Below are 27,953 nucleotides of genomic sequence, written 5' to 3'. Positions count from 1 at the left end.
ACCTGTTGTTATGGGCTGAATTTTGTCCCCTGACCCCAAAAATTCCTATGTTGCAGCCCTAACCCCCAGTACCTCAGAATGTGACGGTATTTGGAGACAGGGCCTTAAAGAGATGATCGAGTTAAAATGTGCTGTTACGGTGGGCCTAATCCAATCTGACTGATGTCCTTACAGGAGGAGGACATTAATACATCCAAAGAGACACCAGGGGCTTGCACAGAGGAACAGCCATCTGCCAGCCACAGAGAGAGGACTCAGAAGAAACCAAACCTGCCGACAGCTTCATCTTGGACTCGTGGCCTCCAGAATTGTGAGACAATACAGTTCTGTTGTGTAAGCCATCTGGCCTGTGGTTTGCTATGGCAGCCCTAGCAAATAGACACACCCGCGTTGTCTTTCCAGTCTTCACTTAATACATATTTTAGCTTACCAAGCCAGGCGGTTGTAGGTTTTGGAAGGAGGAGGTGGGGATGAGAAACGATGCTGTTTGGTGTTTGAACTTTGGTCTACCTTCCATTTCTATGGCTATGACTTAGAAGACAGATGGTAATTTCTAATTTCTCCTTGAAAGTCCAAAGCCATGCAGCTCTTAGCAAACTCCCATGCTGGGACCTTAGCAAGGGACAAGGTGACAGGATTTTACAGTATTTCCAAATGTGCAGACTTTGCCCTCATCCTAGTAAGCAATCTGACACATTCTCGTTGGTGGACACAGACTATCACAACCACCTGCTGTCAGACCCGTCTGTTACCCTCACTAGCCTTCTGGCAACTGTATCACCACCCCCCTCAGTGGGCCCCTGAGCATCACCAGCAGTGGGCGACACTCCCTGCAGGTCTGAACCACAGCTTCATCACACACACAAAAGACAGTGACTACCAGGACAATGCTGACAGTCACATCTGAGCTGGAGGAGTCAGGGACACCCAGGCCAATGAATACCAATCAGGGAAGCAAGGCAGACGTGCCAACTTTGTTTAGAGGTGCAAAAACACACGTTGACCCCTCCCTGCTGGCCCTCTGTCATGCCCTGCAGCACCGTGTGCAAAGATGACTTCGCAGTGTCTTGTTCTGACTCTGTATACACAATCAGTGCCCTGGTGACATTTTATGCCCACAGCAAAGTCCCACAGTCTCTCTGCATAGGGCCAGTGAACTCCACTGGCACCGTCTGAAGAAACCCAAACTGCATGGTCACTACACTCAGCCCAAGCTCCCTTGCACAGCGGGAACAGAAGTTCTCACGACTTTACCACATGCAACCTGGAACACATAAGAGTATACTTTTCCTTGTACTCTTAATGCTACCAAGACATTAAATAAATTGCAATTCTTTTTCATTTTGAATTTTTAAATTTAAAAAATTGCCTATCTTGATGATCTAAGCAACATATTTTGAGAATAAAAGGAGTATAAGCTGCAGGAAAGATTAAGAACGACCATGCATGGTAGGCCAACCCACTCGTTTTCCTTTTGGTCGAGGAAGTGAAGGCCCAGGGAGAGAAAGCGGGACCTGAACAAGGTCATATGGCCGCGAAGGTGGAGAGTTCTAATGAGAAGCTAGGTGAACTCCCAGCCTTTGACTTTTCCCATTACACCAGAACAGTCAGGTCACGGGACAGAACATCTAATCCTGGCCCCCACCTGAGCCACTGGCTGTAACCAGAAATAGCCTCCACAAAACTGGCTGTAAAATGTTCAGGGAACCAGCAGACCTTTGGACGGCAGGCGAGCCCTGCGCTTTCCCCTTTCCTTGGAGAAATTAACCACGGCCTGGAGGGGCCGACTCACCAGCTAACCCATAAGAAAGACAACGATTTTCTCCACAAAGGGCTGATTATTTCTCTCCTAGTTATCTATCAGGACACCTTTACTCCATTTTTTAATTAGCTAGTCTTCGTAAATTATGAAAACGATACATGATAATGATTTTTTTTTTTTAAACACTGCCAACAGCACAGAGGGGCATAAAGGTAGAAAGTAAAAGGTGTCCATATCTACTCAACAACCCCACACCCGCCAGTCCCAGCACCTGAGGAGCCACTATAAACAGTTTCCCATTGGTAAACACGTAGGTCGTTTTTGGTTTCTTATAATTACAAACAGGGCTGTGAAGAACATTCTTGTGTATGTATCTTTGAGATTTTATACAAGAATATCTCTAGGATAGATTTCTAGAAGTGGAATCACTGGGTCAAAAGGTATGTGCATTCTTTATTTTGACAGATATTGCCAATCAGCTGTGCAAAAGCCCACAGCACTTCATATTCTCCCAACAGAACCTATTTCCTCTAACCCTCGCCCAGGACCCTCACTTTTAAAGGACAAATAAAAGATCTTCCCTGAAGCTTTTAACTCTCCCAATGCCATTACAACCACTTTCCTACACACCTTAGCCATAAACACGAACCCTCCTTTCTCAGAGGAATGTGGAAAAGAAAGAAAGTGCTTTCAAAAAACTACACCTTTTGTACTTAACCATAAGAACAGTTGAGAGTGACACGCTTCCTATCCAACAGTGAGAACATTTTAATAGGGCTTACCTTTATTTTCATCTGTCTTCACAACGTCAACAAAATCTCTTCGAATGAAATATTTGAAAGCAGGAGCCCGCTTCTCGGGGTTTTCGTCGAAGATCCAGAGGTTGACCCGAGCCCGCGTGATGGCCGTGTACAGCTGCTTCAGCTCGCCATTGAGGAGCTAAAGACAAGATTGAGAACAAAAAGAATGAGTCTTTTGTCTATAGCTACAACGGGATACACTTCAGTGGGCTTACTCTGATTTTGGAGAGACACAAAAAGTAAATTTTGGAGAACTACAGCACAGGTGTGAGCAGGACATGAGGAGCTCAGTGTGGCCGCAGCACAAATAAACAAAGCTCTAACAAGGGACCACACCCTCAGTACAGGGCCGCCCTGGAATTTGCTATCATTCTATAGTTTGAAATAATTATAGATTCATAAGGAGTTACAAAGATAGTTCAGAGAGGTCCCATGTACCTTTCACTTGCTTTATCCCACTGGTTACATCCTACACAATTACTGTAACTTATTTTTAAAACTTCAACAGTCACATGCTTCTATTATAACTATCATTAGCACTAAATTATTCATGACCTCCCTTATGACTAAGGATTGCAGAAATAAGGGGCTATGACTTGCGTACGGGGAGGACCTACTTGGTTAAATAATGCACATTTCAAAACAACAACCAATTTGTGGCTATCTAGAGGTTCGCATAGCTTAGCAATGATTTAACTTCCATTTCTTTGGAGCCTTATAGGCATTTACAGAAATAACCTGATAACTGCTGTTCTGGTTATTTGTTTTATACTTTGTATCAGACATAAAACTAGGACAGTAGTTTCTCCCAAAGTCTTTGGTTTTGCTGGTTCAATATCCTGCGATATTGCCCTCACTCTCTTGAGGCCCTCATCAACCTCCCTCAGTCAAGAACTCTACAGAACTTCTTAGCTTTGGCCTCCTTCTGGGTGATGTAGCTGGGATGCAAAGGGAAAGGGGAAGCAGGTCCCTCAATGGTAGAGGCTGGTATACAACAGTCTCCACTAACTATAGTCCTGGGCTTCACTTCTGAGTTCCCCGTCAGCAAAAGGGAAAATTTCTGCATAGAGCAGAGTTGCAGAGGTGAACAGAGGATACAACCTCCCGCTTCCACTTTCAGACAGTGCCCCACCCATCAAACCCAGATCTCTGCTGAGAAAAGGGAGGTTGCCAACACTGAGATCCCTGCCACTCCCATTCCCTTCCTCCCCTCCCCAATACTGACGTACAGAAAGACCAGCGAAGTACAAGCTCCATCTTTAATCTCATCTTCTAGTCCAAGCCTTGTTCACTGGCACCCTGTCAAATGAGCATGTGGACAAACAGCAGGAAATCACCTTGTACATTTCCAGATTCACCATGAGAGACCGGCCCTGAGAGGAGCTGGGTTTCTCCAGGGGGACTTCCATCAGTGGCTGGTTTTCCTTTCTGGAGTCAGATGATGAAGGTGTAAATGAGGAGATGATCTTCCATTCCTTGTAAGCCTGAACAACAACGACAAATTAAAGACCAACGGAATAGGCTTTTGAACTGTACACACAGCCTCCTCTCTGGGCCTCATGGAGAATTAAGCCCCGCTTCTCCTGGCATGGGGGTCAGGCCTTCAGCCCCATCTCTGAGGAGGGGGCCATCCTATGGCCTCAGAGTGGGGGCGGTGGGGGTTCATGTTGTGCAAACAGGGATCAGGGAAGCTACCATGAAAACTCCCCCAGACACATGGCCAGGACAGCTGAGAAGCCAGGCACATGTGCACACTCCCAGGAGGAATGCTAACGGCCCAGGAAGTTCTTCTGATTGAAAGAATTTCAACAAGCAGTATGGAGAGAGGAACCCAGCGTCCTCACCCCTTTCTACAATGTGTTTAAGAGATACCACTTAAGGGCAGCCATTAAGACGCATGTGACAAAATTTTCTAACTAAATTATGTTAACCAAGGATGGAAAATTTAGGAGGTGTGGGGTACACTGTGCAAGGTAGATGCTGAGGTCAGACAGACAGAACAAATTTACATCTCAGTTCTTCCACTTATTAGCTATGCGACCTTGGACAAATTGTTTATCGCTTCTATGTCTCATTTTCCTGCTCTGTAAAATGGGAATGACAGAACTACCCGAATCTGTTGGGAAAATAAAAGGAGATAATCAATGTCAAGTGTCTAAAACAATGCTTGACAAATAGTTGCTATTTTAGTCATTTTTCCCTTTACCCAAAGTCAAACCACAAAACCATAGTACCTGTGTACATCAGGGGTTGGCAAACTTTTATCTCTAAAAGGGCAGATAATAAGTATTTTTGGCTTTGTGAGCCTTATGGTCTCTCTCACAACTATGCAATTCTGCTATTATAGGGGAAGACCAGCCATAGTCAATATGTAAATGAATAGGCAGGGTGTGTTTCAATAAAATGTTATTTTTCAACACTGAAATTGAATTTCATCTAATTTTCATGTGCCATGGAATACTGTTTTCCTTTTGATTATTTTTAACCAGTTAAAAATGTAAAAACCATTCTGGTGGGTGGTTTTTTTGTTGGTGGTGGTGGTGAGGAAGATTGGCCCTGAGCTAAACATCTGTTGTCAATCTTCCTCTTTTTGCTTGAGGAAGGTTGTGACCGAGCTAACATCTCTGCTAATTTTCCTCTATTTTGTATGTGGGATGCTGCCACAGCATGGCTTAATTGAGAGGTGTGAAAGTCCGTGCCCAGGATGTGAACCTGCGAACCCGGGGCCACCCAAGCAGAGCACACAAACTTAACCACTATGCTACCAGGCTGGCCCTGTAAAAACCATTCTTAACCCACAGGCCATCCAAAACAGGCCATGGGCTGGATTCGGCCCCCAGATCATGGTTTACAGACCCCAGTGAAGCCAAAGTGCCCAGATTACATGCAGTATTGAGAGTCCAGAATTCCTATGAAATTTCAGATTTCATACTCTACCGTGTCTCAAGAGTAGGTAGCCAACTTTCCTAGCCTTTACTTTTTGATTTATAAAAGGGGCTACTTGCCACTTATGTACCTTCTCAAGAATGATGAAAACATGGGGTGGGCACAGTTCCTGACCTCCTTTAAGTTACTCCATTACCTAAACTATATAAATATTAGGTTAAATGCTTTAAACACTATGTACTAAATAAAAATGGCTACGCCACTAACCAATTATGGAATTAATCACCATGTTCTGAAAAGAGATATGAATCACATAATCATTTAAGTAGTTGGAAGGTAAAAAAAAACTTTAGGACATGTTTATGACTGTCCTCTTTGTAAAGCTGTTTACACAGCTGAATCGTTTGCCAAAGAAAGCAGGAAAAGACACAAGTGCTTGAGATCTGGGAGGCTCCCGCGGCAGACAGCAGGAGGCGCAGACCGCTGACCTTGGAGAGCTAGTGATGTCCTATGTATTTTAAAACTGCTGAATGAGAAGCAAAAGCTGCTCGAATGGCACATACATGACTAACCTGTTTCCGTGAACAAAACACATTTTACTTTCAAGATAGACTTCTAGGAGTGAGAATGTGTATTTGTGGCAAGAATACAGGCCTGCAGCACTTCTGGCAAGAAAGGAGGAAGCATTTAAAAGTCTCCCAGCTTCTTCTATTGGGATTAACAGTTGCAAAGGAAAAGGGCTTTGATTCAACCAGCAAGCCTACCGTTGTGGGGTCTGTTCTCTAAGTTAGTTAAGCAACCCACAAAAGTTGTGGTTTTCAAAGTCCCTCCAGTGTTACTCACATGTGACTGTGAAGGAAAGGACTCCTCGCTGGGGCAGGAGAGTCCCCAGAGGAGGAGAGTTTGGGGGTGACTGGGAGAATGGCTGCCTCTCTCCAAAATGAGGCAAAATCCTACAACAGAAGGACTTATTGTAACCATTCCTCAGTTCCTTCCCCATCTCAGAAGATGGCCCTGGTGACCATGTGGTTGAACAGGTTAACAGTAAATATCCTCTAGAGAGAAGAATAACAAACTAGAGCAACAAGAACCCCCCTACACAAACACACACACACACATGCACACAGGCGCACACACACGTGTGCAAAAAGAGTGCCTGCCAGAAACACAAACAGGGTGGAAGAAGAGGCCAGAGATGGAGAGAGGAGCTCTCCACTGTTCCCCTACATCAAATAGCAATTACTATCCAGCAGCCTCCAGCTAGTCACCCCGAAAGAAACCCCACGTGAGCAGTCAACCACGGGTGACTAGGGACTTATGTGATCTCTGTCTTTCCTCTCTGAGTAAAGCATTTCCTCTCATTTGCTGACTAACGCTTTTTGGTCTTGTGGTTGTAAATGATAAACTGAGGGTGTACTTTGTCCCAGCGAATGCATTTACATTCCCTGGTAATTGGGAAGCATGACCTCAGAAGTCAAAAAGAAGTCTTATTGTGTACGTAGGGTGTACATAGGATGAAGCGAATGTTACCAAAAGATTCAATTGTGTTAATTTTGTGCAACTCACTGAGTCATTGGTGGAGGCATAGGGTCAAGATATCCAGGCCTTTGCCATTTCCAGGATCAAAGTGAGACAGAATAACTGGGTTTTTCTCTCACAGAGTCGACCACAAGTTACAGATCCCTAAGTCCAGAACTCCTCGAGCTTCTTACTAGCACAAGCATACATCTGGATTTAATAAGGACAGGAATAACAAAGTTTTACCCCTTCCTCTTTTAGGAGAATCTCAGTCCAACCATGACCAATGGATATATTATGAGAAAAAAAAGTCCTCAGAGAGTAAAAATGGTTCCAGGGTTAATAAGAGTGCATCTGATTTTATTAGCAAAAATTAATAGAAAAGGAACGCACTTAAGGTGTGGCACTGATATACTCATTGTGGAAGCTTCTGGAAGTCAATCTGCATGCGGGGCTTTAAAAGGAAGGAAGTGCAGTGGAAAGATCAGGAGACTTACAACTCAGAGCACCTGAGTTCATCTTCAGGCTCTGCCACCTATATTATGCCTGTGGGTAATTTACTTAATTTCCATGACCCTTGGCTTTATCTATAGAATGAGGGTAATAAAAATACATACAACCCACGAGGGTTGGCAGAGGATGCAGTGAAACAATTCATTCAAAAAGTACTTTATAAACTGCAAAGCACCCATAGAAATATTAATCATAGGTATTATCAAGGCAAATGTGACACAAAAAAAAGAACAGGAAAAAAACATAAGGACTCCACCTAAAAGGTCAGTTCTGGGGCAGATTTTAAGGTGTCAAAGCTAACAGTGCTCCTGACTTGGGGATGAAAAACAGCTCCTTCAAGCATGCACCATGTGCAGCAGGAAGTCTGCAACAGAGAACAGGACACAGCCAGCTAAGTTCTCAAAGGAGACCCCACAGAGCAGTCAGCAGCCAGTCTGAGCCCTCACCAAAAGATGCTGGTGAAGAGAAACCAGTGGCTAGAAAACCAAGGACAATGGCCTTGAGTTGGTGGCTCTACCCATAATGTACTGAGCTTGGGGAGAAAGATCATCACAAGGACTCAGGAGCCAAGTCAAAGCAATGGGCTAGCACAGAAGTCACTGGAGGTCAATACAGGGACTCTTTTTTTTTTTTTTAAAGATTTTATTTTTTTCCTTTTTCTCCCCAAAGCCCCCCAGTACATAGTTGTATATTCTTCGTTGTGGGTCCTTCTAGTTGTGGCATGTGGGACGCTGCCTCAGCATGGCCTGATGAGCAGTGCCATGTCCGCACCCAGGATTCGAATCAACGAAACACTGGGCCGCCTGCAGAGGAGTGCGCGAACTTAACCACTCGGCCACGGGGCCAGCCCCAATCCAGGGACTCTTATACTGACATCATCTGCATGGGAGGCAAGCAGTGGCGGGGAAGCCATGCCAGAAGAGAGCTCCCAGGCAAGGCGGCTGCTCTCGTCCCCCTCATTACCTGATCCAGTGGGCAGGAATCAAGCCTCATTTGTTTTCCTGGAGTTGTCTCTTTCTATGAATGATTTTGCCCAGTTCTGTCCTCATAAGGTGGACACTGCTAACCTTACCTTCACTTGTAAGGCTTTCCTTAGAGCTTGCTCCAACTTGAGCATCCTTGGGAGCCAAGGATAACAGCAGCAAGTGAAAACCGGAAGCTGGCACTTGGGTACCAGGCATTGAGAAGAGACGAACAAGAGAGCAGGAAAGGACAGGGCACAGGGAGAACCAGCCCATGACACACTATGAAACAACACACAGCCATTGTCACAACCCACATCCAAACACACAAAGCCCCACAACAAATGGATGATGCTCCAAAACAGAAACAGGCACCTGTGATAAACTCTTTTCTACTCAGCTCCAAATTCTCTTTCTCAGAGTAGAAGTGTAGCTCATACACATACATGCGTTGTGTGAAGAGAATTCAGTATGACGTACCTCAGAATCAGTAAAAAAGTTGTAAAGAAGGACATCATCAAATTCTAAGCCTTTGGCTTCATAAACTGTTAGCACAAGTGCTAACCCCAGTTCTTCTGGAATTTTCTCCTTTGCCATTTCATTGGCTACAAGAATTACCTGGGGAAAAAAAAAATGAAGATGGGGAGAAAAAAACATCAAATTCTACAAAGAGGAATCTGGGAAAGCCCAGTCTACTTCTATGAGAGGCATGTAATGTTTTTAAAGAGAAGTGGCCAGTATGGCCTTGGTCAGTCAGGCTAGTGGAAATATTAACAATGAGTCACTCATCCATCTCTGAAACTTACCCATTCTGGGACAGGGACTGTTGATTCTACTTTGTGGAATAATTCAGCTTCTCAAACTATTTTTCAAATGCAAACCGCCTTTTATTTCAAAACATACGATCCCAAGAAGCTCACCTGGTGGGCTCCAAATTCAATGGGCTGGGTTTTCCTTTTGTTCCCTCGAAGCAAAATTGCCAAGTCGCTTACACTACAAGACTCTAGGACAGTTGGTTTGGGACCATCAAAGAGGCCAGAATCTCTTGGAAGGCGATCAAAAGATTCTGGGAAATAGAACTGAAGTAAATCTACCACTCCAGACGCCAGATTGAGGATTCCTGGGATGAAACAAAGAACACATCAGACCCTGAACAACATGACAACACGGCTGGGTTTTTTTGGGGTTGTTTTTTTCTTTCGGTTTTATTTTTTTCCCTGAGAAGTAGTATTGGCCCTGATAGTATATATAATTGCAAGCCAATTTCCATTTCCCATTAGATTACCACCTGGGCTCTGAGCTGTATTACTATGGGTCCAGTGGATGAAGGCAGAAATGTGTTGCTGTGCTAAGGAGATTTTTATAGGATCTCATCCCCAACCTGCATTTATGTTAGGGAAAATTACCTATAAAGTCAAAGCAGAAATGTAATCTAAACAATTAGAGCTGTTAAAATGCTAAAAGACGACGCTAGTATAGATGGTAAGGAAGCAAGAACTATCCTGTCCCCTCTCACTGGTGCTTAGAGCACTGGAGACAACGTTACCATGGGAACGTGGGAACAGCAGTGCTGGATGTGAGCTGGGGGCAGCAACCACAGCCTCCACTGCCCTTTTCCACCAAGTTTATACCCAGCTGAGAAAGGACTATACTAAGAAAAATTGTCAGAGGTGGAGAAAGGATTTTCCAAAGAGCTTTCTCCCTGTGTCCCATTTTTGTGTAAGCTCTGAAGTAACCCTGACAGTGATTCGGACTGAATACTCCCATACAATAGGCACCTTCAGAAAAATCACCCTGTGGAATCTTCACAACATCCCAGTGAGACAGATTAGACAATCCTGCTTTTACCAACTGGAACTCCAAGGTCTGAGAAGTTAGTAAACACCTCCAAGTGACAGGATTTGAAGCTGGATTAAACACAGATCATCCTGGGTCTCTGCACTATTCTTATGGGCCATGTGCCCTTTGCCTGATACCAGATAGAATACCATGTTCTTGGTAGAACCGCATGGAATGGACTTATGTGTCCCCATTGCTATTACCTAACAGTAAAGGGAAATTTTACTATCCAATACGACTATTATTAAAAGTATACAGTATAAATCAATGAGGACAGGTGGAAACTGCTGAATCTAAGCAAATCAGCTGCTGCTGTGGTTCCCTCCCCACTAAGAGCCAGCAAAGGCAGGGATGTACACTAATGGGGGAGTCAGAAAAGGGCACAAAAGTGTTGACTATAGTGGAAATCTGGAATCCACTTAAACAGCCTTCTGGGGAGCAAGATAAATAATTTTTTACATGAACATACTCAAAGAATAAAAGGTAGATCTGCAATAAAGAGGAATGAAGGACTGATACATGCTACAACATGGGTGAGCCCTGAAAACAGTAAGCCAAAGCAGCAGACACCAAAGGCCACGTATGGCAGGGTTCCATTTCCATGAAATGTCCAGAATAAGCAAATCAGAGAGACAGAAAGATTAGTAGTTCCCAGGGAGAGACAAGGAGAGGATGAGGAGTGACTGCTAACAGTTATGAGATTTCTTTTTGGGGCAATGAAAATGTTCTGAAATTAGATAGTGGTAATGGTCACACAACCTTGTAAATATATTAAAAACCACTAAATTGCACATTTTAAACAGATGGTTGTTATGCTGTGTGAATCTCAATTTAAAAAAAGAACAGGGACCAGCCCCGCTGCCAAGTGGTTAAGTTCACACACTCCACTTCAGCGGCCCAGGGTTTCACTGGTTCTGATCCTGGGTGTGGACATGGCACCGCTCATCAGGCCATGCTGTGGCAGGTGGCCCACATAGCACAACGAGAGGCACTCACAACTAGAATATACAACTATGTACTGGGGGGTCTTTGGGGAGAAGAAGACGGGGGAAAAAAAGAGATTGGCAACAGTTGTTAGCTTAGTTGCCAATCTTTAAAAAACAAATAAATAAAAGATAGGGGAAAATATTCACTAAACATAGTATATATTCACGTGTGTGATAAATGCATATAATGTATATAAAGAAATAAGAGCAGAAGGAAATGAAAGAAAATGTTAGTAGTGAGCGGCCTTACAGGTAGCTTGTAATTCTTTTTAAAATTGTATGCGTTTTCTAAAGTCTCTATTCAAAGTCTCTAAAATCTAGTACATATTATTTGGGCTTTTTCTGGTTCTTTCTACAGAAACAAATACACACAGTCTTCCCTCCATCTCAAGAGTGGAGGTGGGAGATGGGGTTTATATAGTAATTGTCCAAGTGGGTTATTTAGCAAAAAAAAATAATAGGAACAACTCCCTTTGCCATGCTCTATCTCGCTGATCATGAAAGCTGCTGGCCCCAGACGAGTGGTGCTGAACCAGGGGTACACATCAGAAAGAGGGGCTCATTCAACTACCATGCCAAGTCCTCTCTACTGGACCCAACAATGGAAGAGAGGATGCCACTGGAGCCACAACCTGAGGACAAAGAAACATGAGCTATGAGTCATGGTCACCCAGCCTCCACACACTGCCAGGCAGGGTAGGAGCTCAATAAATGTTTCCTCAACACATGAGGGAAGGGAAGGGCTAGTATTTCCTATTAAGAACATAAATTACTTTGCACCAGCTCTTCCCACACAGCAAGAGTCCCAGGTGTAAGATCATGGAAGAGCAAGAAGTTGAGCTGCTCAAAACCATCAAGATCTTGTGATTCACGGGCAACATCAGTGGGGACTTCAAGAGCCCTGGAAAGCTGGGCTGAATTCTGTTGTGTATGCTATACTCCGGGAGGCTACCTGATTTTTTAAATGTCTTCTGAATCCTTGGCTAAACAAATCAGAATTGTAATCTAATTTTACAATGTGTGTGTGTATGTGTGTATGTGTATGGATGTGTGTGTGTAAGTATATGTATATGTGTGTGGTATATAAGTGTTTTCTCTTTTCATCAAACCAAAACCTATGTGAAATGAATCTACGAAAAGAGCATCCGTCAAAAACCTACAATAAACATCAGACTTAAAAGGTGAAATGTTAGAAATATTTCTATTAACTTGAGAAATAACACACAGATGCCTATCACTTCTATTTAAGGTTGTAACCAATGAAATATGATAGGAAAAACAAATGACAAGTATGGAAAAGAAGATAAAAACTGTCTATATCTGCAGAAAAATGCCAAAATCTAAAAGTTAGAATGTTAGATAAGCAAGATTGTTAGATATCAGATCAACATACAAGAACCAATGGCATTCCTCCACACTAATAGCAACTGATTAGAAAATATAAAAAAATTAAAAAATGGCAGCCATCATAGTAACAAAAAGTATAAGATCCATTGGGGACAAATCTAACAGCTGTGTAAAATGTCTGGGGAAAATTATAAAATAGTATTGAAGGCAATAAAAGAAGACCTGAATAGAGAAATACGTCAAGATTATGGTTCAGAAATCCCAATAACGTAAAGATGAGAATTCTTCCCAAAGAGCAACAAATTCAATGAAATTCTAACCAAAATTACAAAAAGTGGTTATTGAAGCTTGATAACTATCATAAATATGATACTGTGATAATAGCACAAGAATAGACAAAAAAGGCAAATCAAATAAAATAGTGATGCCAAAAACAGATTCACAGACATGCAAAAAAAGCAGCATTACAAATCAGAGGAAGGATGGAGTATGAGGAAACAGTGTCAGCGCAACTGATTATCCATATGGAAAAAAGTAAAGTTAGATCACAGAAGGGTTATTTCAATAAAGACAATATCACACCACACATACATTTTAGATTAAACTTAATTAATTAAATTGACCCAAATTTAAATCTGTCTAAACATGAAAAGCAAAATTTTAAACCATTAGAAGACTATAGAGGAGAATATCTTAACTCCAGATCAGAAGGATTTCTTAAGACACAAAAAAGCAAATCTTAAAATATTCACAAGTTAAAATTTAAAAGTATCTGCCTACTAAAGAGCACAATTAATTATATACCTTCTTACCATTAATAAAGTTAAAAAGACAATCCACATAATTGGGGAAAGAACCTGCAATACACATAACCAACAAAGGACGTGAAGGCAAAATCCATAGAGAATTCTTAACAAATCAATAAAAAAAAACCCAACTCATTAAAAAAGGAGCAAAGGAGTAGAACAGGCCATTCACAGAATACAGAACGGCCAGGAAACACATGAAAAGATGCCACTTCTCAGGAAAATGGAAATTCAAACCACAGCAGATGTCATTTCACACCCACCAGGAGAGCAAAGCAAGAAGATATAACATAGACCCAAAGAGATTTGCTCAGGAAGATTCACTCCAGGATTGTATGTCACAGTAAAAAATAGGCAGGAACCTAACGTACATCACTGGAAAGTGGATAAGAAATTGCAGCATAGTCATAAAATGGAATACTAACAGTGATTAGAACTGCATGGACCAGAGCTCCACATTATCAACATGCAGAAATCCCAAAACATAACATTAAGTAAAAATACGAAGTTGCTGAAAGATGTGTCTGGCATGATCCCACTAAATAAAGTTTCTAGATGTGTAAAATAATACTCTATATTGTTCATGGACACACGTACGACACAGGAGGTGAATTTGTGAACATTCTGTAAGCCATAAAGGTAGTATTCTGGCATTGGTGTCCTGTTATTTAAACCCTCTGTGCCTCAGTTTCCTGCTTTGTAAAACGGGAATGATGCCTACCTCGTGGTGGTGGTATAAGGATTAAGCACAGGTACCATACAAAAACTGCTTAGCATCGTGCCTGGCACAGAGAAGGGGCACAACTGAGGTACAAAGTAAAAGCACCTGAGTGTACATTATCTCCCAGCACCTCCCACCCCTCCTTTTTCGCTTCTCTTTGGGAGAGAAGTTGCTTTAAGGATTAATGCCTTGTAATTGGTGTATTACTTTATATTGCATAAGCAGACGCTTCCGAAGTGCTGTAACAGAAGTTCTCAAGCAGTTTCAACGTTCCCCTGAAAATGTTCTCATGTTGTGGCAAACTTCCTAAGATGTAACTACTTAAAACTTCACTTCCACTGAACCACAGCTTGAATTATCAACCTGAGAATGAGTAGTGGCAGAAATCATAAGATCTCTAGTTCATGAGTGTTATTTACTAACACACTCTGAAATACCTTCCTCACTTCAGCTACAAAAGCCTAACAAAATCTAGGCTGCAGCTTCAAAAGCAGCCCAAGGTCAGTGCCCAAGCACCTCCCTGCAGGCGAGCCCAAGACCTGGACATACCTGAATGGGACCTGTAATTCTGGTACAGTTGATGGATCTTCTTGGGCTTCCGGACGGCATACTGCTTGTCTACGGTGTTTTTGCTGGCATAGTGGAACAGAGAGCGCAAATCACTGAAGCGGAAGGCCACGCCCTTCATGATGCTCTGGGCTGTGTCCCCAGTGAGGAACATGGCATTGGGGTCATTGATGCATTTCATCAGCAGTGCTAGCTCCGCTTGAGTGAAGTCCTGAATCTCATCACCATACAGCTCATGGATGGACCACGGGAGCACCTTGAGCTTTGACAGCCTCCGGGACAGGTTGTACAGAACATCCTCTTCATCAAAATAACCTTTCTGAGACCTGATCTGCTGATACAGGCAAAAGAGACTGTAGATCTCACTTCGGTCTTCCTTGAAATTAGGGGACCGCTTCTTCCCTAATTTCTTATACTCTTCTTCTGTGAGTCTCCCCTGGGGGGAGCTGAGGGCCTCAAAAGACCCCTTCAGAAAAGATTTTATTTCTTTCCAAATCAGGGCAGGGTTGTAGGAGGTTTTCCCTTTGATCATTTTGGGCCATATTTCATTAGTGAACACCTCAAATGTCACGTACACCCGGGGGTCACTCTCACAGAGACGTGTTTCCACAGCTTTATCCTCTTCGCTGTAGTCCCCATCCACCTCAGCCTCCTCCTCATCCTCCTGCCAGTTGGGGATGGTCAACTCTTCCTGCGTGGACCATCCTACGATGGTTCTTTTCAAACTGCCGTCTTCATTTCTCAGAAAAAATGGATTGGGCATAGAAGCATCAAGCAAGAGGAGCAGCTGCTTGGAAGTGACAAACAAAGGAAAGTTCTCGTCCCTCAGGTCCTGGAGTTTGTGAACGTTGGGTTCCAACGGTTTGTAGTGACTGGTGGCCTTGGTAGACTTGGAAAGTTCAATGAAATTCCTCTGCACCTCCTGGCACAGGACGTGGTTCTTGGTCACGAAGATCTGATGTAAATGCTCCAGCTGGTGAGGATGTTCTGAGGTGCATACTTCTGCTGCTTGGCCAGACCCTCCTGGCTCCCCACTGGCTCCCCCCACACAGGCGTCACTCTCCTGCTCCTCATCTATGCTCTCCACTGTTTCCACTTCAGTGGACCCTTCCTGTTCCTCGTCATCGTCCTCCTCCTCCTCCTCTTCTTCCTCTTCCTCCCCACCTGGACCCTCCTTTTCGGGTTCCACTTCCAACCTTCTCTTCAGCCAGATCTGTTTGGCCAACAGCGGGCTTCCTGCCTGCTCGGCTTTTTCCCAGTAAACATGGAATTTCTTCCACAGCCTGTACAAGCAGCAAGTTGTCTTCCCAGTGCCGCTCCGCCCAATGAGGATGATGGGCTCCAGTGGCCTGGGGTTAATGTTGATCACAGCATACTCGCGCTCGCCCACCCGGAAGGGGTACTCCACCGTTGCTGTCATTTCATTGAGGATGTTGAAGGCCATGTTGGTGCTGAAGCTGTGGAACTTCATGATGTTGTACTCTGTCTCCACTGCGCTGGCTGGAGGGAAGTACTCGGGGTTCACGTGCTCCCTGCTTTTCTCGGCCTCTGTGTCCTCCACATAGCAGCGGGGTATCCGATTTTGGATTTTCATGTTGGCTACCACGTGGCCTTTATTGATACCCTTCAGCTTCTTCCGCAGGATGCAAGACAAGCCACGGTTGTAGGCATTGCAGATGGCCCTGATGGAGTCCGACAGTTTGCAGTGATCTAAAACTATGTCCCAGATCCGGATGATTTCTGTGTAGACGCGCCCTGACTTCTCCACAGAGTGCGAGTTCCGCTCTGTGGCGATGATCTTCTCTGGGTTCTCACTGCATCGAGGGGAGAAGTCAATGGCGAGCTCCCACAGCATCCGGGCTCCTTTGTCCAGCTTGGCCTCAAAGAGCTGGATGCTTCCTTTCAGGTGCTTCAGCCGCTTCTGCAGGCCCTGGGTCCACTCACCGTTCCCCAGCTGCTGGATGGCTAGGATGATTTTCTTCTTCATGACCTTGGACATTACCTTACTGGACAGCTTCTTCAGCATCTCAGAAGTACACTCAATCTCCCACGTCATGTTCTCAAAGTCCTGGAGGCAGGCCTCAATCTCCTGCACACTCCAGTCGTCCTGATCTTCGCCACCCTCCTTCCTTCTGTGACCAGCAGGAATGAGCTGCGAGGCCCCAAGGCCTGCCTGAGCATGCCCTTCTCCTGCTCTATGGGGGGCAGGGTTGTTCCCACTACAGTCAGAGCCCCCTGGCCCCAGGGCTCGTTGGAGCTTGTCTTTCTTCACGTCTGTGCCAGCTCCTGTCTCTGGAGGCTTAGAGACCTGAGGACAGTCCTCTGGGAGGGACGTATCCAATTCAACCTGCTGAATCAAAACTGTGATGTTCTGCACAAGGCGGTCTCTCAGAGAGCAGGGCCTGCCAGCTCCAGGCCCCTGCCTCATCACCTGAGCATCCACAGGAGTCTCCCAGCTGTCAGGAACCACGGTTCCTTCGGGCAGGGTTCTGGTGACACTGCATGGTGGAGACTTGGATGAAACCTGGGACTTGAGGTGAGACGCATGACCAGGGGCAGCCGACTTCAGGAGCTTCGAGTGGGCAGCAGAGTCCTGCCGGCTCTTCCGCCTGCTCTCCGTCAGGGCTTTGTTCCAGGCCAAGAGCAGAGCATCATTCTTCTTAATCCGGTGCCGTGCGTCTTTGCCTTCTTTGTTCTTCAGGTTGAAGTTGATGTCAAACTTCACCAGCAGATCTATCAGCTTGTTCATGCGCTTCATCATGCCCTTCTGGAAGAGGATGTGCATCAGCGTGTTCCCATTACCGTCCTGGGTGTTGGGATTGAGGTAGTGAAATTCAGTGGGGTTGGACAAGAATAGATCCAACAGGTGGCTGAGGAAGCTAAAACCAATGTCAGCTGAAAAACACAAACAAAACCTGTGAGTGCTGAGCTGCTCTTCTCAGGGAACAGAGACCCCTGGATCTGAAAGAGATGCCAGCCAGAGGCATCTCAGAACACTGAACTTCCCCAAGTATTTGATAACCCAGGGGTTCTCAACCAGGGGCGACTTGCTCCCCAGGGGACATTTGGCAATGTCTACAAACATTTTTGACTGTCACAATTTGGGAGGTGCTACTGGCATCTAGTGGGTGGAGGCCAGGGATGCTGCTAAACATCCTACAATGCACAGGACAGCCCCCCAAAGCAAAGAATTACCCAGCCCAAAGTCAATGGTGCCAAGGATGAGAAACCCTGAAATAACCTTATAATATTCCAATAAGACTCTTTATGTCAGGACCCTTGAAAATGGAGTAAATAAATGTAAAGTATTTGTCAGCTACGGACAGCCAACTTTGAAACTTAAGCATCCTCATCAGTCAACTCACTCTGACCATCCACACCAGGATGGTCACCCCTTCCCATCAAGCTATGGGTGAGGACCAGATATGCGCAGCCCTGGCCAAGAAACGAGCCTTTCCCAGATTGTTGGTTTTCCCAGCAGGAGAGACCAAAAAGCATAGCATCAGTTCTGATATCCAGCTTCCTCCTCAAGGAAAAGACTGCTTAAGAAATAAAGGCTTACATTTGGTATCTAAAAAGATGTGGAGTGCTGCATGCAAAGGAGTATCGCCTTCCGTGATAGAAATATTGCGGGGGTCTGCACCCTTGGTCAAGAGAAGAAAAGCCAACTCGAAGTCCTCACGTTTCAGGCACATGACCAGCGGCTTCTCCCGGCTGTCCTGGAGACCCTCGGGCAAGGCTGGAGGAGGCAGAGGACAAGGGTACTGTGAGTTGCAGCTCTCTGATGAGGCACAGCCTGGCTCACCTGAGGAGGACGGGACTGCTTCTGCCATTTATTCCTAGGGAAGAGCTGATGCTGAGCGACTTTCGAGGCCCACCTACCACCACCCTTTGTGGGACGCAAAGGCTTCCCAGTATCCTCAGAGTGGAAGCCCAACTCCTTCAAGTGTCCAAGGGCCTTGGCCCTCCCACCTCTCCAGCTCCCCGTCTCATCACACCACAGGACCATGGACCCCACCAGTAGCACTGCCCTGGAGAGGGGACAGGGCCTACAAACAAAAAAAAATCCCAGTGCTTGCTCAACACCAAACCTGACATATAGTCGGTGATCAAGACATGAGCACTGCTTCCTACAGCCTATGCTTCTGCAAAGCTTCTTCCCAAGATGCCTGTCCACCCTCAAACTGCCATCTTCCCTGACACCTCTCCACCCCCACATGCCTTCCTTTTAGCTGAGTCCACACCTCCCCTCTGCACTGCAGGCTCCCTGACCTCTACCCACGGCAGATCTGCAGCCCTTCTATGCATGCCTCCAGCAGCCATGCATCTACTCTCTGTCCTGGGTCCCGTGCGCCTGATCCCAGGGAGGTGCTCAATATGTGCTTGCTGAATCAGGAATAAAACAGGAATTCCATGACAGCCACGGTTTCCGGGCAAAGGTAGTAACACTCCATGCAAGGACTGTTTGAAGAAATAAACTGGAGGAGACATTCCATCTACCTCCTGAAACCCGTGAGTAGAGCCAATGCCCAAAGGCTCTGTATGGCACTTTGAGAGCTGAGTACCAATGTGCCATTGCTCCTTCTGAAGGGCATTTCCCCTTAAACAGCAACACAAGCAGAAAACCACACAGCCAAGGTGCTCTTCCAAGAGTCAGCATACATGAACGCACTTAATATTCAAAACACCCTAAAAAAGAGGGGCTATGATCATTCCCATTCTATAAATGAGGAGATGAAGGCATAAATAGCCTGCCCAAGGCCACAGTTAGTAGCAGCATTAGTAGGGGTGGGAGGTAGGGGCAGGAGGAGGCTGGTGTTTCCAAACGAGTTTTAAAGTAAAACCCAATCCTGCAAGGCGTCTGCACACTCCAGACACACAGCCAGCCAAGTGTGACTGTGCTGATGAAAGTGGCAGATGACTCCATCCACCAATTATTTGGCTGTTTCTTTAAAAACAAGCATTTCAAATCCCAATCCGTTGATGAGAAAAGAATGCCACAGAGCCGACAAGGACCCAGGTGGCATACTGAGCACAGGGAAGTCCAGCAGGGGGTCAGGAGGAAACAATCGCAGTGAGCTACACCAGGGCCCAGGAGCCCCTCCACATACCTGACTGAGGCTTCTCACACAAGACAGAAAGAGACGACAACAGAGGAACTGGAATTCATGAAAATGCAGAGTTCCTACAGGGCAACACCCACTGACGGGGCATTAAACCCATCACTGTTTCAAAATGAGAAGATGTGGAGGCAGAGAATGAGGCAGGATTTAAAGGATTCTCCACAATCAAGTGGAGACCCCGTGACAGGTGGTAGCCTGGACTCCCATTGGACCACTCTCCAGTGTGTATCATCCAGGCAATCTCACCTCCACCATCTATCAGGCAGCCCAGGAGCTGTGTCCTCCGCTGGTCCCAGGTGCTGAGCTGGGGGATGATGGCACAGAGGTCGAGGGCCGAGAGGTCACACTCTTTGATGAGGCCGTCTCCGAGCGGCGGCTCCCCACTGACTTTGCGGGTCAGCAACAGAAGCACTTCGGGCCATTTCTGTTTTTCCAGTAAAAACTTGATGAAGGTGTTGGCACAGTCGCGATTAATGTCACAGACCAGGTCAGGAGGAATTTCTTTCAAAAATAAGAATAGACCACACTCCAGTGAAGGCTTCATATGATTTCTGTCCCCAACTACAACCCAACACATATATACATAATTAACACGGGTTACTGATCAGTGTTTTTAAGCACTGGGGAAACTATAAACAAGTAATTAATTACTTTGGGCAAGCTGCTTAACCACTTGTGAACATCAGTGTAAGCACAGATCGCCTGGGAAGGTTAGAAATCCCCCAAGGAGCGTAGAGCCTGGCCCAGGAAGAGAGCAGAATGATGACTGTGTTGTAAGGAAGAATACTTAAGTTAGGGCATTCCACTGAGATCAAAAGGGCAAGAGCCTAGCTTAAATTTTGCATAATACTAAGAATGTGGCCTGCTTAAGAAACACTGAAATATAGGGAGATATTATAGAATGATTAAAAAGTCAAGATTTGTGGAATAATCACGAGAGGATGGTTTAACCTCCCATTCTTAATTTTGTATCATGATACATAAGTATTTCCATCTGTTTTCTGATGTCCGGAGACAGGATAACGATTCTCCCAGTTGAGACTCCTGGTATATCTTAAGGGTAGAAAACTTAAAATAGATCCTCAGTAGCACACAGATTGACAGATTTAGCAAATACAAATGTAGGATGCCAGTTAAATCTGCATTTCAGATAAACAAATAAATTTTTAGTAAAAGAATGTCTCATGCAATATTTGGGACATACTTATACTAAAAAAATATTGATTGTTTATCTGAAATTCAAAGTCAACCAACATTCTGTATTTTGTCTGGCAACCCTACCAGTAAGAAAGCAGTGAGGAAGAGAAGGGAAGACGTCAAGGGTTACCAAAATAAGAGTAATTTGATTTGCATTTGCTAGTTTTTCCTTCTCACCTTTTTCTAAGTTGTCTAAAATGAATGTTCATTTTAACATTTAAAATACTCATTTGAAAATAAGAAAAAAATCAGTATAGGCCATCCTACTATCTTAAGAGGAATTGGCAAAATAGAAGTGTAAAATACAAACTTCTGTAATAGACATTTGTCATTTTTGTGCCCCAGAATCTGTTCGCTTGTCTTCTGGTAGCAGTGCTCTCCCACCTGCCAGGAGTCTCCATTCCACATGGCAGAGATGGGGGCAGCATAGGATTTGGGCCTAAGCCAGTCAGGATCCTCCACCCCTTGGACCACAGATACTGGTTCAGAGGTTTACACTGTGACCAAAAGTGGAGAACTCTTGTTCAAACCACTGAGAGAGAGATGCGTCTGCAGGTCCGAAATGCTGGACAAAGTCAGTGGTTAGAGACCTTGATCTTGTCTCTACAAAGAGTCTGAGATGGAAACCAACCAGAGGACAGCTGAATTGAAAGACGGGAGATACTGGGGCCTGCTGACATTGGATAGATCCCTGAAGCCATGTGTACCTGAAGCCAGACTGGCATCCCCTTTATGAGAGTCAAGAATACAACCTTTTTGCTGGTTTAAGCCAATTTGAATCTGTCTGTCACTTCCAACAGAAACAATCCTAAATAGCCTACCCAATGGACAATAAAGGAGACAAAGAAGAGAGAAAGGGGGAAAGTAAAGAGAGAAAAAAATTCAAAAGAGTTGGGTAGATTAGAGATGCTAGAAGAGAGCTGGGAGAAGACCTTCAGGAACAACACAAAGAGTGAGACACAGAAAGGAACAGAGAAAGTAACCTAGCCAAAGTGAGAGAAAGCAGAACCACCCCAACACACACAGTCCCCACAGAGAAAGAGAGAAAAGACAGAGCCCAGACCACAAAATGCAAAGGACAACAACATTCTCACCTTGGGGTCCCTTACGAGATTTTTACCAAACACCAATATGTCATGTTTTATTTTCGTAACCCTAAGTATAAATGAGTGTTGCCGCACAAAGGGCACAATCTGCTCACTGCAAGATAAAGCCAATCGTCAAGAGGCAAGATGGTGGCAGAGAAAGGGCATCTTATTACAGCTTGCAAGCAAGAGGGAAGATGGCCGACTTCCAAACGTCCAATGTCCAAAGGAATCATCTTAAGGGGGGCACAGAATCTTGAAGCAGTTATATAGGCCAGTGGGTTATAGGGGGGGAGGTCAGAATTTTGACCCAAGAGTCACCACACCAGATCTTTCAGTTGTCATTGATGATAGCTATCAGCATAGACTCTCTGTTTGGGGGTCATCACATTCCTAAGGAACTCAAAAGAACGAAGTTATTGTCTTATTGCAGCTGGGAGGTATATGCACAAGCAGGGGTCAGAAAAGCTACAGAGCAGGTGGATCTCCTGAAGGGTACATATCCAGGGTTAGTTAGTCAGAGGTCATTCAAAGTTACAATATGGTTTCTTGTCTATAATATGGCTTCCCTTCTGTCAACCTTGCGTTGAGCCAATTTCATGAGGACAGTCTTCATGGGTGTGGGGCAGATGACATCAAGTCCAAAAGTCAAAGGCTCCCATTCCAGAGTCTCAGCTGTGCTGTTTTTTTTTTTTTTAAAGATTTTATTTTTTCCTTTTTCTCCCCAAAGCCCCCTGGTACATAGTTGTATATTCTTTGTTGTAGGTCCTTCTAGTTGTGGCATGTGGGACGCTGCCTCAGCGTGGTTTGATGAGCAGTGTCATGTCCGCGCCCAGGATTCGAACCAACGAAACACTGGGCCGCCTGCAGCGGAGCGCGCGAACTTAACCGCTCGGCCAAGGGGCCAGCCCCTCAGCTGTGCTGTTTATCTCTGACCCACTCATATCCAAGAGAGAAGATTGCTCTGGCAGCCTTGCCTCACTTCAACTTACCCTAACAGCTAATGGGTATCAGCATTTTATGTGTAGGACACTGGACTAAGTGCTGTACATCCGTCATCTCATGAGGTTAGTTTCCCAGCCCAGGCAGGGATGAAGAAACCGAAGCCTAAAGAGGTTAAGTAATTGGCCCAAGGTCACAGATCTGCTAAGTGGTAGAGTTAAGATTCAAATGCAAAATATTCCAAGCCTTAAATACTACCCTAAAGAGAGCATTTTTGGTTCTTCTGGCCAGGCCTTCCTGCATTCTCCCGTAAACTGAGAAATCTCAGCCCTACAAATGGTCCAAGTGAATGCTTTACATTTAGACCATACTGTCTGCCAATTTTAAAAATACTAAATTTTACCTGCTTAGGATTTCTAGAATCTTCTCTAATTATGTAAAGTTTGTCATCTAAAGTTATTTTCTGGAACTTTCCTGATTTTCCTATAATGAAAAAAATTAACATTCAATTCTACAACTTTATACACCAAAATTAGCCAATATTAGAAGAGAGAAAGAATATTAGAAGAGAGAAATAATAGAAGAGAGAAACATCTGTGGTATTGAAAAATGGAGAGTATATGCAAAGAGTAACTCTAGGAGGATACATGAAAAACTAGTAACAGAGGATGCCTCCAGGGATGGGATTTAGGGACTAAAGTCCAGGGGTGGATGATAGACTTTTCACTGAAGAATGTTCTATGCTGTCTGAATGTTTTACATGGAGATCATTACATTTATTTTTTAATTAATTTTTAAACGATATTAGAAAAGAGTTTTAATGAGCATAAATCATCTTTAACCAACTGAATGTTGTGAGAAAAATTACCTTGCAGAGAAGAAAGGAGGCGCAAGAACCTCTGAACTACTTCTTGCTTCAGAAGGTTTTTATGCAATGACCGGTTTCCTGAGTTCATGTACTTCACCAGCTGCTCAGAGGTCTTCCGGAAAGTGTCACTCTCACTAGCGGGTGCATCACCATTGCTCAGGCCTGCAAAACAACACCAGGTCATGCTTCTGAATACAGAGACACAGCTGCGGTAGATTGCAAAAATGACCACGAGGCACCCCCCACCGGGTCTTCAGGTGCTTTACCATGTGCCTCTGCAGCCATCAAGAGGTGGAACCTATTCCCCTCCCCTCCCGTTGATTCTGGCCTGGCTTCATGACTTGCTATGACCAACAGAATGCAGTGGATGTTGCTGGGTATTTATCCAAAGAACTTGAAAACAGAAATGCATAAAGATACATGCATCCCTATGTTCACAGCATTATTCACAATAGCCAAGACTTGGAAGCAACCTAGGTGCCCATCAAGGGATGAATAGATAAAGAAGATGAGGTATATATACAGAATGGAATACTACTCAGCCATAAGAAACGATGAAATACAGACATTTGGGACAACAGGGATGGACCTTGAGAGTATTATGCTAAGTGAAATAAGTCAGAGGGAGATAGTCAAATACTGTATGATCCCACTCATAAGTAGAAGATAAAAACAACGACAAACAAACACATAGCAACAGAGATTGGACTGGTGGTTACCAGAAGGGAAGTGGGGAGGGAGGAGGGTGAAAGGGGTGATTAGGAACATGTGTGTGGTGATGGATTCTAATTAGTCTCTGAGTGGTGAACATGATGTAATCTACACAGAACTTGAAATATATTACGATGCACACCTGAAACTTATACAATGTTATAAAGCAATGTTACTGCAATAAAAAAATTAAAAAATAATAATAATAAAAAAAGAATGCAGTCAATGTGATTTTTGTGTCAGTTCTGAGCTGGGGCCTCAAGAGGCCTTATTGAGTTCTATTCATTCTCTTGGGACCTTGGCCTCTGCCATGTGAACAGGTCCAGGCCAGTCTTCTGAGGAAGAAGAGACAGCATAGAATAAAGAGGAATCAGTCCAGTTGTACAAACTGAGGCCCCATAGAGGTGAAAAAGCCTGGCCAAGCTCAGCAAGACTGCAGACACCGAAGGAGTTTAGTAAAGGCTATGAGAACAGCCCAGCCTAAACTGCTGACCTGCAGGATCATGAGCTAAATAAATGTCTGTTGTTTTCAGCTACTAAGTTTTGGGGCAGTTTGTTACGCAGCAATAGATAACTGATATAAGAGTTCAGGGAAGTGACCGCAGGGTGGCTTAGAGCAACAGCAACATCCAACTACATGCCGGTCACCCATGTGTCTTACTGGCAAGTGGAAAGAGCCAAGAGTAAGGAGCCACATCTCTGGCCAAAGAAGGGAGGACGATACCGCCTTGGTTTAATTTATTTGAGAAAGCAGTCATGATTAGAAAACGACCACTGATGGGCTGTTGAAAAAGGGTAGATGTTTTATTTGGTATCAGATTATACTCTCAAAAAGCACTCGGTTAAAATGGAACCTTACAGAATAGAGAAGGGAGCAGAACTGGACATCTGTTTTCACACCCAACGAGAAGGGCCTGGCCTAAGTGCTGTGATGTTGTGAAGAGATGAACAAATGTTCACTGTCATGTTCTAACAGAGTCAGAACACTTTAAAAGAGATGGACTGTTTAAAAATGAGAGAAAAACAAAAAGCATCCTATCTTCACTCAGGTTGCTGGGCGGCAGATCCCGAGCCAAGGATTTGTGTACACACGGTTATTACGGAGGAGACCAGTTAGGGAGCCGGGGCGCAGGTTAGGGGTCCGGGGGGAAGCCAGGCCAGGGTGTGAGCTCAGGTCAAGTCCCACAGAGGGTGGCTGCACCTGGTCCCACAGAGGAGCTCCGGAGTGAGTCACACCTCAGAGCTGTCCCCATCCAAGGCAAGAGAAACTGGATTTCAAGTTGTCACACCTATCAGTCACTGGCTACAGGCTGCCTTGGGAGGACAGGCACTGCTGGGTGGAAGAAGCATGAGCAGCACAGGCTCCATAAGCCCAAAGACTGCTCTTGAGAAGGAGCCTCCAGTGCGAAGGCCCACCACGGCAGGGAGCACCACAATGGTAAAAGGGACCCAAGGGATCCAAGCAGAGCTCCCACCTTATCTGCTGTGCAGTCTGATACACACCTGGGTCAGCTTTCAACAAACCAAGTCAGCACATCAGACACACACACACCAACTTCTGGGGCAAACGCCCATTGCCCTCTGATCAAGAGACCTTCAGGCGCCAGACAGAAGCGAGACCCACTATCCTCCATAGAAGAAGAAATGGAAACCATTTGGCAAAGGAAGACCCACATCACCTCAGCCAGAGGCTCACTCTGAGATAGAAAACCCGTGTGTGGTATAGCAATGGCTGACTAGCACTCCTGAGAATGAAATCAACACATAAAAACAGATAAAAGGAGAGATACTAAAAAACTGACAATGGTATCCCTGGGTAGCCACGGGCAACTTGTTTATTACTCTGAACTTGTCTGCTTTTTTCTAAATTTTCCATAAGCTTAGTAAGAGACAAAAATAAAAGACTGGACAATAATATGCCCAAGAGTAATTACAATAAATCTTTGTTTTTATATAAAACTATATTTTTACAAATTTTCTACAATGATCATATTTAGAACATATACATATATAAGCAGATTTGAAATTAAAAATTAAAACTAAAAGAGATCTTCTGAAGTTGCAGTAGTCCTCAGAAGTGTTACAGAACAGAAATAAATCACTTTAAAAAGAGATTTTGTTTTTCCCCAAAATCTTTCTTTCAAGCTAAAAAAAGGCAAAACGGGTAAGTTTTATTACACACATTTTATCAGTTTAAATTTATGTATTCATCTCATTTTTAGAAAAGAAAAGAAAAATGTGTAACTATAAATGCATGGAATAAAACTAATTGACTAGATCACAAATACATTAATTTGGGGGGCAGCTGGGTTTATGGAGAATTAATATTTTCTTGTTTTCCTTTCCTATATTTTTAAATTTTTCTTTTAAAAAAAGAATATATTCCTTTTATAGTAAGGAAAAGGCATCACGGACATCCTTGAAGTCAACATCGCATGCCTGCATTTAATGAAAACTGCAGGGTCTTGGTGCTGAGGGATGCAGAGCTGACAAACCGTGGCCTCTGAGTCACAGCCTCCATCTTTGGACACAAAGAGAAGGTTCCAGTGCCCTGAGAGTTGTGCTAGAGGTACCTGCATGAGCACACAGCAGAAAGCAGCTGGCTCCCCACTGGAGGACCAGAGAAAAAGGCTTCAGAGGCCTGGATTTGTTCTCATTCTAAAAGGCCCTGCACTAGTGAATCAGAGAAGATCACAAACAACTGGGAGAAAAACAAAGGCTCCAATCTTGCTGTTCTTGGTCCACAGGGAAGAGCTGAGCAACGGGCACCAGAGAAGGTGGACATGCTGCCATCTGGCGGTGGCCATGAGAGGCCGGGAAAGACAGTTATACAATCCTGACGATTTAATCCTAAAGCCTTGCTCCCCAAAGTGGGCTCTGGCTTCCCCTGGCAGCTCGTGAGAAATGCAGCATCTCGGGTCCTGCCCTGAACTGCTGAATCACAATCCGCACTTTCACAGCCCCCCAAATGATTCGTGTGCCGGTTACCGTCGGGAAGCTCTGAGTCAGAGAGCAGCAGACATCTCCAGCAAGACCCTTTATGTCTCACCGAGATGCAAAAGCCACCCTATCCAAAGAGACCATCACCACCATTATCATCAAAATGGGCCACAGCGACCCCCAGGAGGAGCCAAGGATGAGAGCATCTTTTATCCTGGTCTGTAAAGTGGAATGGTCATTCAGTGGGGGACAAAAAGCTGGTGTCCTAATGGGGCTTTACTCAGGACCACAGATGCAGAACACAAAACCCATCAAGTCAGACCCAGGTCAGGAACGAGGGTACCAAACTCCCAGCAGCAGCTTTTCCCAAAGCTGATGCT

At 44.6% G+C, this 27,953-nt stretch overlaps 1 protein-coding gene across 3 annotated transcripts in view; it reads right to left on the bottom strand.

Moving 5' to 3' along the window:
• The window catches only part of TRANK1 (tetratricopeptide repeat and ankyrin repeat containing 1), a 98,850-nt gene that overhangs the window by 18,899 nt on the left and 51,998 nt on the right, over positions 1–27,953 (bottom strand). For all 3 annotated transcript variants that reach the window (XM_070577329.1, XM_070577330.1, XM_070577331.1), the window contains 8 exons: positions 23,923–24,084; positions 20,077–20,331; positions 18,270–18,446; positions 14,690–17,602; positions 9,362–9,561; positions 8,922–9,059; positions 3,900–4,046; positions 2,545–2,701 (listed from right to left, as the gene is read on the bottom strand). In XM_070577329.1, coding sequence (XP_070433430.1) covers positions 2,545–2,701; positions 3,900–4,046; positions 8,922–9,059; positions 9,362–9,561; positions 14,690–17,602; positions 18,270–18,446; positions 20,077–20,331; positions 23,923–24,084 — 4,149 coding nt within the window. The remainder of the gene's footprint in view (positions 1–2,544; positions 2,702–3,899; positions 4,047–8,921; positions 9,060–9,361; positions 9,562–14,689; positions 17,603–18,269; positions 18,447–20,076; positions 20,332–23,922; positions 24,085–27,953) is intronic.

The sequence above is a fragment of the Equus przewalskii genome, chromosome 15 (genome assembly GCF_037783145.1).
Source record: "Equus przewalskii isolate Varuska chromosome 15, EquPr2, whole genome shotgun sequence".
NCBI classification, from domain to species: Eukaryota; Metazoa; Chordata; class Mammalia; order Perissodactyla; family Equidae; genus Equus; species Equus przewalskii.
The sequence above is the reverse complement of the archived record's forward strand: the minus strand, read 5'-3'. Positions and strand labels throughout refer to the sequence as shown.